At 44.1% G+C, this 14,325-nt stretch overlaps 3 protein-coding genes across 4 annotated transcripts in view; all 3 read left to right on the top strand.

Annotated features, from left to right (window-relative positions):
* The first annotated feature begins 249 nt into the window (after positions 1-249).
* hoxa11a (homeobox A11a) lies at positions 250-2,056 on the top strand. Its single transcript, XM_061253668.1, has 2 exons — positions 250-873; positions 1,824-2,056. The coding sequence occupies exons 1-2, from the start codon at positions 300-302 to the stop codon at positions 2,054-2,056; spliced, it is 807 nt and encodes a 268-aa protein (XP_061109652.1). The 5' UTR covers positions 250-299.
* Positions 2,057-4,081: 2,025 nt separating this feature from the next.
* Positions 4,082-9,829, top strand: LOC133136305 (homeobox protein Hox-A10-like). Of its 2 annotated transcripts, none has more exons than XM_061253664.1 (3): positions 4,082-4,160; positions 7,006-7,892; positions 8,785-9,829. In XM_061253664.1, the coding sequence occupies exons 2-3, from the start codon at positions 7,145-7,147 to the stop codon at positions 9,057-9,059; spliced, it is 1,023 nt and encodes a 340-aa protein (XP_061109648.1). In that variant the 5' UTR covers positions 4,082-4,160; positions 7,006-7,144; the 3' UTR covers positions 9,060-9,829. The 2 variants fall into 2 exon arrangements, with proteins under 2 accessions (XP_061109648.1, XP_061109647.1); XM_061253663.1 differs by having other exon boundaries at positions 4,090-5,311.
* Positions 9,830-13,646: 3,817 nt separating this feature from the next.
* Positions 13,647-14,325, top strand: part of hoxa9a (homeobox A9a) — a 1,662-nt gene continuing 983 nt past the window's right edge. Inside the window, exon 1 of the mRNA XM_061255332.1 lies at positions 13,647-14,198. Within this exon, the coding sequence (XP_061111316.1) occupies positions 13,664-14,198 (535 nt within the window). The 5' untranslated portion in view covers positions 13,647-13,663. The remainder of the gene's footprint in view (positions 14,199-14,325) is intronic.

Genomic DNA, 14,325 nt, shown 5'->3' with positions numbered 1-14,325 from the left:
CACACGCGCGCACACACACATACACACTCGCACACACCTGCACACACACACGTGCGCACACCCGCACACACACACATACACGCAAGCATACACACACACACACACACACACACACACACGCCGCTCCTCACAGGGAAATCTGTCAATTTCTACCCTGAGTCACGTGGCCCGGGTCTCTCCGGAATGGATGGAGATGGATCTCTGCTCGCGGACCTGCTTCAGAGAGGCGCGAGCAGGCGGGCGCCGGAGAGCCATGTGACGCGCCGCCGCTCGCAGGAGCGCCGCGCTGTAGAGCGGTGATGGATTTTGACGAGCGGATCTCGCTCGGGTCGAACATGTACCTGCCCAGCTGCACCTACTACGTCTCCGGGACGGACTTTCCTCGCCTCCCCTCTTTTCTTACCCAGACCCCGAACTCCTGCCCCGTCACCTACTCCTACTCGCCTAACCTGCCGCAAGTCGCCCCTGTGCGTGAGATTGCGTTCAGGGACTACAGCATCGACTCCTCCAGCAAGTGGCACCACCGCGGGGACCTGCCTCACTGCTACTCCGCGGAAAACAGGGTCCACAGGGACTGTCTGCCTCCCGCGGCGGCTGGGGAAGTGTTCGCCAAAAACAGTCCCTCCACTGGCTGCCATTCGGGCTCTAACGCGGCTTCCAGTTTCTACTCCAGCGTAGGCAGGAACGGCGTGCTGCCGCAAGTGTTCGACCAGTTCTTGGACTCCGCGTACGGAAACGCCGAAAATCTGACCGACGTATTCTCAGGGGGGAAGGACGTCGACAAAGTGACGGCTCCAGCGCCCGGTCCGTGCCGCCAGACCGAAGTGAAGGACCGAGGGGAGAGCCCGGAACCGGAGGCCGCTTCCGGCAACAGTGAGGCGCGCGCCGCACCGGTCGCCGCAGAGAGTTTGAGTTCTAGCACGGCGTTGTTAAACATTTTATTTGCTGTTTTATAAGCATAAAAGGTTTATGCAGGACCTTTAAATTTCCCCAACAAAACGTTGTCATAAAGCGCAACATCATGTGCATGGAATTGAATTTGGCCGTGAGATATCAAATAATATTATATATATCTATATTATAGATATAAAATATTAGGGCATTATTTTCCCCTCTTGATATAGATATATACATTATATTCACAGATTTATCTAAAATATATTTATGTAATTTCTCTGTTAGTAAGGCTTTATCATTGTTGTATTTCTTTCAAGTTTAAAAAAACCGTAAATGCATTAACATTTGGTTATTCAATAAAAGTACATTTATTGCATTTTAAAGTGTTTGTCAAAGCCACAGGACACCTGCAAAACCCTAAAACATGTTTCTTTTATAACAAGAAGCTTTAACCCTAAAACATGTTTCTTTTTATAAAAGAAGCTTTAACCCTAAAACAAGAAGCGATATAAAAGCATTCTTTGTAAAGGAAGGTCGCCGCTGTTCTCAGTGCTGCGCTATACTGATTTATTTTGCAATACGTTTTTCGAGATGAAAAATAACGACTTGCTGATAATTTAATTCGTGTAATTAAGAGCATGTAATGAATGTTTATATTATGGCATATTAGTAACTGACAGAAGCAGCATTTTAGTTCATATTGGAATACAATTTGATTATTTGGTTAAATATTAAATTACCCACTGATATTTATAACCGACAAACGTGTTTACATTGCTTTATTATTTTTATTATTATTATTATTATTATTAGTAGTAGTAGTAGTAGTAGTAGTAGTAGTAGTAGTAGTAGTAGTAGGCCATAGTAGTAATAGTAGTTCTATTTATTTGAATCCTACCCGTTTAATTTTTGGCCTTATTTCTCAGGTGGGCAGAGATCGCGTAAAAAGAGATGTCCCTACTCTAAGTACCAGCTGAGGGAGCTGGAGCGGGAGTTTTTCTTCAGTGTCTACATCAACAAAGAGAAGCGAATGCATCTCTCCAGAATGCTGAACCTCACCGACCGCCAAGTCAAGATCTGGTTCCAGAATCGGAGGATGAAGGAGAAGAAACTGAACCGAGAGCGGCTGCAGTACTACAGCACAAACCCGCTGCTTTAGGCCTCCGCCCGGAACGCCGCACTCCAGAGGTTAATTTCAAGTTCTAGGATGCGGAGATAAAGACCAGGAGGGCGGCTTTCGCTCACTTATTACAATAACCTCGTTAGGCCAAGCACCAATGTCGGCGGCATCGCTCCCGTTCACGCGCACTGACTCTGCAGAGTTACTGACTGAACGTCCGTTTTCAGTCTCTCAACCTGCTGTACCCTACCTACCCTGCCTTCGATGTGTCTTAATGGTTCCAAAAAACAGAGCTATGCGGAGGAGAACGCTATCAAATCTGTGTCCGATTCAGGTCTATTCATGCATTAGCCGCATTTATGCGTTAGCCACACATTATTCATATGTGTCGTTTTAAACCAAGTGAAGCTTGCAGCGCCATAATCGGCTGTGGGTGCGTGGCTGTTTCCACGGTCACGCTGCTGCCTCGCGCCACTATGGCGTATGTGCAAATCAGGAGGTAAATATTCACTCCCGGCGCGCTGGATTTTAATATTGAGCACTGTACGGGGAGAGACGGAGCAATATAGTGAGGACAGTAATTATGTATATACAGGCAAATGTGCAGGTCATTTATGTGCAGCTATTTTGCGTTTGTGGTGGTTTTTATTATAGAAACGCCACCATAGCGCGTGCTGGACCAGGTAAAACAGATAGCACCGTCCGGCCTATTCGTACGGGAATATGGTGCTATATATATATATATATATATATATATATATATATATATATATATATATATATATATATATATATTTAAGATTCCTCATTTGAACAATGGTACCGTCATAAGATTGGAGCCGCGTGCTCGCCCTGTCCAGGATGGTATGCGTTAATAATATTTTGGCACATTGATTGTTAGAAGGACGGGTGGGCTACTTATTTGTGCTTCGTCGTTCTGTTTGAAATGTAATTGAAAATCACCCCACCTTTAATTTTGTTTATTGTAATATTCCTGTATCTGTTTTTGCTGTTGCAAGAAATAACAAACGCGTTACCTCAGTTCTTCCAAAAACGTTTTTAAACACACAAATAAAAGTGACGCAACAACGGCGCGAGGGTAAAGAGGGAGCGGGTGGCCATATTTTATGTTACACAATAAAGTGAATTTTTCAAAGCTGTGACTGAATACCCAGACGTTTTTGTTTATTTACTTTCATACTAACGTACAATGTCTAAAGGTAGGCCTATTCCGTTTCTGCAAAAGCATAAAAGGAAATGGATACTTTTTCTTAGAGCCCATTTTACCAAGTGAAATGTTTCACGTCTGAGACGATTAATAGTTTTCGGCTTTTTTGACATGTTGTTTTTATTTGTAGTCTGTATTTATTCTGATGTTTTTATGTGTAGTGTGTATTTATGTTGTTTTTATGTGTAGTGTGTATTTATTATTTCTGTTGTAAAGCAGAACTAGGCTTCATCCCTCTCTTGCTGATATACACTGGTGCCAGGTGTTATGCTACAAATGTGCGCTTTTTTGTTGTCAAATGTTTGGCTTTGAACTTCTTTGTAGCCTAACTTTTCGTCGTCCGAGCCTGGGAATTAAGAGCTTCATCGGTGTCCCCTCGCGCGGTCAGTGACGTAATGCCCGGTTACCTTCCGCGGTTATGGGCTGCGAAACCGCCTGCACCCAACAGTCTGAAAGACCGATAAACAAAGGCCTCGGCTTTATTAGTGTGGCATTCCGCCGCGGTCCAGTCCGGCGCATCCTTTCAGCGTCTCTGGAATCCCGACCTAATTACGACACATCCTCCCTGTTGCTCCGGCAACTGGGCCATAAAGGCCGCAGTGTCTGGGGCGCTCGCGCGATTGGAGTGCGGTGCAATAAACCGTCTGAGACCCAAGGTTATTAACTGTTACTAAGAGTACGAAAACAACAGCAGCGCCGGCTGAAAACCCGGTGTGCGCTGATCATTCCTGCTTCATTCTTTAATGCTCGTAGGCGCCTGCATTGGCTCCGGTCCCCCTCCCCGTGGGAGCTTCGCCACTGGGCGGCGCTCTTTCGATCAATGTCATTGTCGGTGGAAGCGAAACGCCAGGCGGATCCCACCCGAAACCTCCGAGACTCGCTGTTTTCCTTTATATGCCTCAAACGCGCATACAGGTAAATTTTATTTCAAAACACAACTACAGTGACCATCTATAGTCGTTGAAGTAGGCTACCGTATTAAGTTACCTCTGTTGAGACATGAACGCTTCTTGTTAACGGACAAAAGCATTCGTTGTTTTTAAGTTTCTGTAGTCGCTTGTTCGGCGTATTTATATTTCCATGTCGAAGCAATGTCAAATGCTATGCTAGCCATGGCGGCGTGTACTGCACGAGCAGGCTTATACTCCTAAAACGGTCAAAGCCACGACAACACCAGCCGCCCAACACATACACATTTGTGATCTTAAAATCCTGGAGTACAAAGAGTATACGTACTATGTCTCCAAAAGCTAGTTTCCTTATATTTGCTGATATTGTTTACCCTTTCAGTTATGCCGCGCATATGCGGGCCATCTTCTCTTAATTACTTGTTTGATGCTGTTTTTTTTTTATAACACGCGAGTTTTATTATTTTATTTAATTTTGTCTCTCATTGAAGGCATACGAGAGAAAGGAAGGCCAGGAAGTGGTTAGTGAAGTTCTGCGCGTGCTGCAGATGCTTTATAATTTTCCAAAAGAAAAGCTAGACTGCGGTTTATTAACCTCGCGCGCGTGTACCTATTGTCTCCGGTGCAAAATAAAACCCTCCACTCGATGCGATAAAACGACGAACATGATTCCACATAAATACACCTGTAATTGAATTATACAATAAATGCATGTTCATTCTCACGCTGGAAATACTTTTTAGACATTGCTCGATGATTTTACCTGTAAATGTACTGAAGTTTATGGGCTGTTGTTTTTTTTAACTGACAGACTTGCTGACCGCGTACATCGGTGTGCAGCGTGTCCATAAAGGCATGGAGAATTATTCATCATTTTTCTGCAATAGGGATTATAATATTTATCTCGCAATCAGCAGTTCGGTGTGTTAGTAGGCTACCCTCACAAAATGAGGATCCGAATTCATGATCCGAATTTTCCATTCATGCCTGTTTTATTAATGAATCCCTGCTTATTTATCTGTTTATTTTACTCACCCGCGCGAGGAGGGAAAAGAAGCACGCGAGGTTGTGCATCTTGGCGATTGGTGCAACACCTTTGTTAGGAAAGGTCATCAGATGCTGCGGCACAGCGCCAGGAAAACACATACCACAAAACAGGTTATTATCACTACTTCAGCTACAATATCTATCATCTATCTGTGTGTGTGTGTGTGTGTGTGTGTGTGTGTGTGTGTGTGTGTGTGTGTGTATTATCACGACTTCAGTTACGATATCTATCATCTATCTCTGTATATGTGTGTGTGTGTGTGTGTGTGTGTGTATTATCACTACTTCAGCTACAATGTCTATCATCTGTGTGTGTGTGTGTGTGTGTGTGTGTGTGTGTGTGTGTATTATCACGACTTCAGCTACGATATGTATCATCTATCTGTGTGTGTGTGTGTGTGTGTGTGTGTGTGGGCGCGCGCGCACACACACACACACACACACACACACACACACACACACACACACACACACACACACACACACACACACACACACACATTGCTAATTCGCGTGCAAAAGGAACGTTGCTGTCGACCGGACACCTTCTCATACTAAAAAAGAAGCGAGTAGGGCTTTATATAAATATAATATATCAATTATATATAAATTAGATTTGGCCTGTATATAACTTAGATTAGGTTTTACATTTGAATTCGAAATGATTGTTCTTATTCTGACAAGTCAATATTTCTAAATAGCGAACGTCAAGGCGTTTATAAAAACCAAACAATAACAGCCGAAGATATATGATAGTGTCAGTATTATGTGCAACGTTTTGTTTTCTTTCAGTAAAATAGACGTTATGTGAGATAATAGATTCATTGGTATGGTGAAATAGTGTATTGCGCTGAACTGGTGTTTTAATAATCTACCGCATATGATTATGTCTTGCGATGTTGGTTCCACAGATATGTATGTATGTGTCATATATTTATGTACGCAGATAGCGTGTATTCATGCAGTTTCGTTTTTGTTTCAGGTAGCCTAGATTTGACCAAAGACATTTAAATTATGGCATCTTATTTACAATTTAACATGCGCTCTCAGCAGATGAATGAACACTTATTGTGCTGTATTATATAGAATATGTATTTCCGCTCAGAACTGACGACTTAATTTCAAAGCATTTTATTTCGCGTTTTGTGTATTTTGTTGCAGTTATATTGGAAAGGTCTGTCGAAGCATTAACCCGTTAAAGCGTTTTAGTTGAGTTTAGTTTCGGTTTCACAAAATCGTTGCTTTCCAGCTGAAATCCGAAGTCAATAAAAGGTTAATTGTACTGGGAAATTCAATATTGTTCATATCTACGAAATTGGGAGTTAGTCCCTTGTAAAGTGCCAACCTGATACATTTAAAGTTCTGTACAAATGAAAGCTGCCTTTGGCACTGTCTCTGCAATTACAATAAACCTTGTGATTTAGTTTTTTTTAACGAAATTGTTTGACAGAAACGTTGAACAAGGCGTTAACACCGTTGTTGTGAACCTCGTTCTTGGCCTCGTTTTGCTGCGCGTGACCGCTAATAAGTTCTGCATTCAGTTTATAATTCCATAGCTTGTTTTAAAAACGGAACATTAGTACAAACGGTTGGTGAAGAAGCAAAACTCATAAAACTGATTTGATGTGGATGAACTTTATGACTTCCATCTTTAAACATCTGGCCAGTGAAATAGTTCTGCGGAAGTTATTGCTTCTACAGGCCGCACTTCACACCGTGACTCTGCGCGCTCTCTCGTCCGTACGTTATTATTCGAGATTAAACTAACGGAATGTACATTTCTGATCTCTCTTTTTTCGCTTAAGACCGAGATGGATATGATCCCGTGTTGTTACGTGGCTCGGGAGGGCGGAGTCTTCTTTCTTCAGAAGTTTCCATTGGTCTTCAGCTCTCGCTGTGTACTGGGGGTATCGCTAATCATAGTCGCTATGTTTTGCACAAGAAATGTCAGCCAGAAAGAGCTATCTTCTCCCATCGCCAAATTACACAAATTACACCACAACAATGTCCTGCTCCAGTAGCCCTCCAGGAAACTCGTTTTTGGTGGACTCTCTGATCAGCGTGAGGGGGGAGAGCTGCGGTCCCTACTACCCGGGCAGCAGCGCCTGCCTCCCGCCCGCCGCAGAGTTGCCCTACGGACTACCGAACTGTGGATTCTTTCCAGGACCGGGGAAGCGCAACGAGCCGCCCGGCGCGCAGAGCATGGTCCCCGCGTGCAGCCCCTACCTGCCTGCCGCGGAGGCCTGGCTGGACGTCCCCCGGTCCGCGCGCCAGCAGGTCGCGCCCTCCTGCTTCTCCCCGAACATCAAAGAGGAGGGCGCGTACTGTGTGCACGAGGCGCAGAGGTGCTCCCAGCCGTCCGCCGGGGGGGACCTCTCCTACACCCGCCTGACTCCGGCCGCGTGCTCGGCCACTGACAGCGCGATGCCCGGGCACTTCCGCCTGTCCCAAACGCACGCGCATCCCAAGCTTCATCACCAGGGCGCGCAGCCCAACCCGCCCCCGTTTGACCCGCAGTCCCCGGTTCGCTTTGAAACGCCACCTTCATCATCATCTACCTCCGCGCCGGCGGCCCGGAACGGGCGCGAGGAGGCGCCTCAGAGAGAGGAGACGCGGGGTTCGTCGGCAGGCGAGCCGTCTTCTCCGGAGGCCGCAGACGAGCAGAAAAGCAGCCCCAGGACGGGCGCTAAAGGTGAGCACCGCCGCCGTAAAGGTGTGCTGAGAGTGACGTCTGTTCCCACCGCGTGCTGAGACAGGTATAAGACATTTCTATGACTACTGTATATTGGGGCGTTCACTCCCGCTGTAAACATTTATACAGCTCGTATACAGCCCAGGGTCTTTCTCCCCTCTGTTCCGGACTATGAGTCCGCGAGCCCAGTGAGTCCGCGACCCCGTCTGCGCCATCTTCAGTTTATTGTCAAAAATAAAACCTGCGCAGTGAAATTCATTCAACTCTAACATTGTACATATGAGTCCAACAGGGGCCGTATGTACGCTGTATGAATCGATGTAACACTCAAGAGTTTACTCTGTGTGTGTGTGTGTGTGTGTGTGTGTGTGTGTGTGTATTTATGGATGTAAAAAACATAATGGAGAATTTTTTGAATCGGGCAAATATTTAGGCTATAGTGAATGGTGGGTGATGACATAAATAAAATAAGTGTACATAACAATAGTAATAATAATAATAATAATTATTATTATTATTATAATAATAATAATGTACATAATAACAATACATGTGCGTCCAAATGTGTTGAGAACTGATTGAAATGATGACGTGTATTTAGCATTAGAGCTTCGATGCGGCCAAAGCATATTTCCAAGATGCCACAATTGGGACGAAGCTTATTCGGGCGAAGATTATAAAAGGGACGATGTCCGATCTCTGTTTTGGACATATTATTTATTAAATTAATTTTAAAATGCTCGTAGGGTAATTACAAGTTCTCATTGAGAAGCGAAAGCTGTTTTGAGAATGTATAAAGAGCTGTTGCACAAATGGATTTGTTTTTAACAAAATTTTGTTTACTGCGCTATTAGTTCAAACGTAGGGCTAATGCATTTGCTGTTTTCTTTAGGAGATTCAAAAAGTGAAAATGTGGCCAACTGGCTGACGGCGAAAAGCGGGCGGAAGAAGCGCTGCCCCTACAGTAAGCACCAGACCTTGGAGCTCGAGAAGGAGTTCTTGTTCAACATGTACCTGACGCGCGAGCGGCGCCTCGAGATCAGCCAGAACGTCCACCTGACCGACAGACAGGTCAAAATCTGGTTCCAGAACCGCCGCATGAAACTGAAGAAAATGAACCGTGAGCACAGAATCCGGGAGCTCACTACAAACTACAGTTTTTCGTGATAAAAAAAACAAACAACTCGAACTGCCTGAATTTGACGCCTTCCACAGTCAAGTTTGCGCGAGGCACATCCGGTTTTTAAGATACCCTCCATTTCTGTAAGCTGCTGGCGATTCGTGGGTGTTTTTTTAAAAATTGTTTCATGTTGTTGTTTTTTAATGTTTTTTTTTATTTGTTTGTCGTCCTTGGTTTTTCTCATCGTTTCGTCACGTGGCTTTTTTTGGGGGAAAAACTGATTAAACTGCGCTTCAAACAGCAAATTAATATGAATCCTTCAAAATAGAAATTTGGATAGATGCATTTCAACGTCTGGGTTCGCCCAGAATTCGAATTCAAAGTGAGAGATGCGCATGTTTTTAAAAAACGCTTTTAAACATTTTTTTTTAAATGAGCTTTTTAAGACATTTGCCAAATATGATTATTATGCGCAAATGAGAAAATAAATTATTTCGAAGATTGAATGAATTTCACTTCCGGTCAATATCCGAAAGCTGATGTAAATATTCCTGTAAAACCCGTTTTGTTGTATATATATATATTTATATATATATATATATATATATAGATTGTGTGTATATATATAATATATAGCCTATTTTATATATCTGTTCGCATCCCCGGGATACGCGTTTAAGCCGATAAAGGGACGTGAGAATTATATTGGGTCACTGTGAGAAACATAAAAACGTTTTTTTTATAATTGTGAACATATTTTGTAAATACCGTTTCAAATGTTTCATTAAGTGGTGGTATGTTTTGTGTATTCGGTTATTAATAAATTATCTGCACAAAACTTACAACATTGTGAAAAGTTATTTATTTATAATATTTTCGTGTGTGCGTCCATATTTTCGTGTGTGTGTCCGTGTGTGTATGTATTTTTTTTATGTGTGTGTATGCTTTATTATTAAAATTACTCTTATCTAGTGTCGTCTTCCTTACCACTGATGTTGTAACCCATTTAAATATTACCTAGACGGCCATAATCTGTGTGGAACCGGTATTGCCAGAGGTTTGGTTTTATGACCGGCTCGTATATGTGGATTGTCCTTTCCCTGCGCGTGAGGCCGCAGTTCAGTACAAGCAGCCCCGCGGAGAGGAGCGCAGCTCCGCTCGAGCCCCACACCGACCCACCGAGAGAGCGCCCGACACCGACCCACCGAGAGAGCGCCCGACACCGACCCACCGAGAGAGCGCCCGACACCGACCCACCGAGAGAGCGCCCGACACCGACCCACCGAGAGAGCGCCCGACACCGACCCACCGAGAGAGCGCCCGACACCGACCCACCGAGAGGGCGCCCGACACCGACCCACCGAGAGAGCGCCCGACACCGACCCACCGAGAGGGCGCCCGACACCGACCCACCGAGAGGGCGCCCCACACCGACTCACCGAGAGGCCGCATATTCGGTGAGTCCGCTCTGTTTTATTTAATGGTCGGAGGGATACCAACAGTATAGGCTGTGTCTGTCTTGGGCATGTGCCCTGCTCGTGGTTTTACCGAACAGGTAGCTGATGTTTGAAATTTTTACATACAGAACTTAGCATCGTGGGTCTCTCTGAACGTTTGGAACGGACTGTCGCGTGGTTTAGGTAGTTTCATGTTGTTGGGCTCCGGTTTCTACCTCTACAACACGAAACTGTCTTCATTGCCACAGTTAAAATCATCGCAACGACGAGAACGACGAGCTGTTTACTTTGGAGTCTTCATTTTCTTGTTTGCTAAGAGCTTCTGTGTGGTTTACACTTTAAAAGGGAAGTGTGTGTGTGCGTATCTGTCTGTCTGACTGCCTGTCTGTGTGTGTTTGGAGAGGGGGGGGGCACATGGGGGGCAAGGCCTCGGTTACGATCAATGCAGCCAGACTGCAGCTGCGCGCGCAACAGCGCCCTCCGCGGTGCGCCGGATGCTCCATAAAGCGAACACAAAGGAAGCAGGGCGCTTTATGGTGATATTTAGATCCTACAGACGGGCTGTTATCTACCGCAAAAAAGGAGTAAATAGCCCCTGCGGTAAAGTGAGGTCCGGTTATAACCTCTCAACTTCATTTTACAGCCGAAGAAGCAGCCCACGGTGCAGGATCACCCGAAGCGTTTCTGAAGATGGCTGCTGTCAATGTACAGGACAAACTGCGCTTCCTCGCCTCATGCCAATAACACGACGAGAAAGAACCGGACAAAAAGCTGATTCTCATTTAAAAGGGATAGTTTGCCATTCGGAATTTCCAGTGGGTTTAATTAATTTGAAAACATACATAAAAAATGGAAACGTTGGGATTCAATCGTCCGGAGTCTTGCGGGTGTTGTTTCATGGTCACATTTATTACATGCCAATAAAAGCAGCGCGGGAAACCTGCGCGCGAGCCGGCGCTGCTCGCCAGAAACATTCTATTCCCCACTGGTGGTCTGCAGAGTAACACACACATTCAGGTTCCATGTGAATATATACCTAACCTTGGGATCGATATAAAACATTTAATTACTTGTGTGCCCACCTTCAGTCCAAGCCGTTTTTGTAAACTGTCTGAAAGTTTCTTTCTCATTTTAAAATAGACAATACATTCCATTTATTTATTTGTTTATTTATTGGATCAATGTTAAATTATAACCTGCAGCCTTTTTGGGGATATAAAATATTACGAGCGTTTTTCTTTTTGCCTTTGGATATGAGACATTACAATACTTGGCACGGGACTCTTCCAGTGGAAAAGTGAGATTTTACAGCGCTTTTAAACTCTTGGGCATTGTTCTGGTTCTTCTCACAGAAATGTTCAGACAGGCTTGTTTGTGTAAATTAGTTTGTATGTACATACATTTGTTATATGATATATATTAAATACTCAGACGTATGTGCGTCTGAGTATATATATATAATTTCACTCACATAAGTATGAGTATTTAATAAATATATATCATATCATATAACATATTTTATAAAATTATCGTATATATATATATATATATATATATATATATATATATATATATATATATATATATATATATGTGTGTGTGTGTTCAGTATGTGCGCCAGTTTGTGTGTGTGCTCATGCGTATTATACATGTATAGAAATGAATTCTTATGGGAATATAGAATTATTATTGGGCATTAAAATAAAACCATGCATCAATTCCAATCATTGTAAGATCTTTTATATTTACAACGACGAACATCTGTAAATATAGTATAGCTGTTGAATAATCGAGAGTCAAATCCATGTAGGCTATCGGATTTTTTATTTAACCTTTATTTTACCGGGAGTATTCCCACTGAGATCAAAAATCTCTTTTTTAAAGCAGTCCGAGCCAAAATAGCAGCACATAAAGTTTCACATATAAAATATTAAACCGCTTCCCGTGAAAATAACGAGCGCGTGCAGCGACTGTTTTCATTTTATTTTTTTAATTCTTTTTATTTTTCTTGTGATTTTTTTTCTACTGATCAATACAATTATTCTAATATTATAACTAATATTAGTTCTAATAAAATCAATTGTATAATAATAAGTATTGTCATTATTATTATTATTATTATTAGTAGTAGTAGTAGTAGTAGTATTGGTGGTGTTGTTATTATTATTAAGTGCTTGCACACACAATAATAATAATAATGATTTTCAAGCGAGCCTTGGCCATTTTAATAAAGAAAACAACAAAATGACCACAGTAACGACTGGTCCCATTTATTTAACTACAAATGCTATGTATAAATACAGTAAATATGCTACATAGCCTGTATATCATCGGTAAATATGTTTTGTGCATTTGATGATTATCTTGCTTGTTTAATTGTGAAGTCTGGGCAAGTTATATTCATGAAAGTAATTTTGCAGGTTTAATAATTTTGCTCTTTGTGGTTATTTCCCGAGTTTTGGCCGCTGCTTTAGATTGCATCGGCGCGGATAATTTACCGGAGTGAAAACATTTCGAGCCGCGAATTTGGTAATTCGGAGGAGATTGTAACTTTGAGGTCATGACAAAGGCTCCTTACACTTTCTGAAAAATAGAGTTATCCAAGATGCAGTTTAATATGAAGTCATAACGAGCACAGTTATGAATCTAAATCTCTTTACAATGTTTAATCATAAGGAATTGCAGCATTAATTACATTGTAGAATGCAGCTGTTGTCCGTTGTGCCGCAGAAATCGTCTGTAACTTTGCCCCGTGAAACATTTTTTTCCACAGTCCTCAATCCTCGCTTTCGGCCATAATTTATTCAGAGGAGTCACTGGCGCGCGCGGAGCCCCCGTCCACCGATACTACAATACTACTCAGATTGTTTACAATCAACATCACTCTACATGTAAAGTAGCCTAATATTTGTATGCGTTAAAAAATACATGCCCTCGTTGTAAAACGTTAGGAGGGAAACGGTGGCCGTTTAATAGGGAACGGGCTGATTTATTCCGTATTGTTCTGTCTCGGGGATCACGTGCACATGTCACCCAATCGAATGGCAGGCAACGCTTAACTTATTAGCTGACTGTAGTTCTTTGTCGGGGCAAGTTGCCACTCGATTTCTGCGGATTGTTATTTTGTGGCGATAGTACAGTGCCCGTGTGTGCGTGTGTTTGCGTGTTTGTGTGTTTGTGTGTGTGCGTTTGCCATGTCGGCGCCCGGCACATTGAGTAGCTATTACGTGGACTCTCTCGTCCTCGCGGACGCAGAGTACTGCTCGGCGCCTCGGTACCCCGCTGGACCGGGGCTGCAGAGCGCGCGGCCGGCCGCGCTCCCGGAACACGCCGAATTCGGAACCGGCACTTTCCAGACCAAGCCATCTGCGTTCAGTGCGTCCTGGAGCGCAGTGCCTACCCAGCCTCCGGGCGGCGTGTCGTCAGTGTACCACCCGTACGCGGATCCGCAGGCTGCCGTCGGGGACTCAGACGGGCGGTACATGCAGTCTTGGCTGCTGGAGCCTTTTGCTGGATCGCTACCCCGAACCGGATTACCGTCGAGCCAGCACTGTGCCGTTAAACCCGAGATCCTGTCCGGTGGGGCAGCGGAGAGCTCCACTCTACTCCTGTCCGATTTCACCAGCGGGTCGCCGCCGGTGGACAAGAGTTCGTTGTCAAGCCCGTCCTCTCTATCGCTGCCCGCCGCAGAGAGCGCGCCCGCCGACGAGAAGCCAGAAAGAGACCCGAGTAAGTGCGCCCCGCTCCGCCCTGACCCGGACCGCGGACACCCTCCCGTACTGCCTTAATTCGGACGGTAGCTGTTTTATTTTGTGTCCACATGTACGAGGCGGCTGCAGGACCTTTGCAGGACAAT

Source organism: Conger conger, chromosome 9 (genome assembly GCF_963514075.1).
Source record: "Conger conger chromosome 9, fConCon1.1, whole genome shotgun sequence".
NCBI lineage: Eukaryota > Metazoa > Chordata > Actinopteri > Anguilliformes > Congridae > Conger > Conger conger.
This window is presented reverse-complemented; position numbering and strand designations above follow the sequence as displayed.

Coding starts and splice junctions, on each gene's coding strand:
- LOC133136305 (XM_061253664.1), top strand. CDS start 7,145: ATGTCAGCCAGAAAGAGCTATCTTCTCCCATCGCCAAATTACACAAAT. Junction 7,893..8,784: donor CCCCAGGACGGGCGCTAAAG/GTGAGCACCGCC, acceptor TGTTTTCTTTAG/GAGATTCAAAAAGTGAAAAT.
- hoxa11a (XM_061253668.1), top strand. CDS start 300: ATGGATTTTGACGAGCGGATCTCGCTCGGGTCGAACATGTACCTGCCC. Junction 874..1,823: donor GGAGGCCGCTTCCGGCAACA/GTGAGGCGCGCG, acceptor CTTATTTCTCAG/GTGGGCAGAGATCGCGTAAA.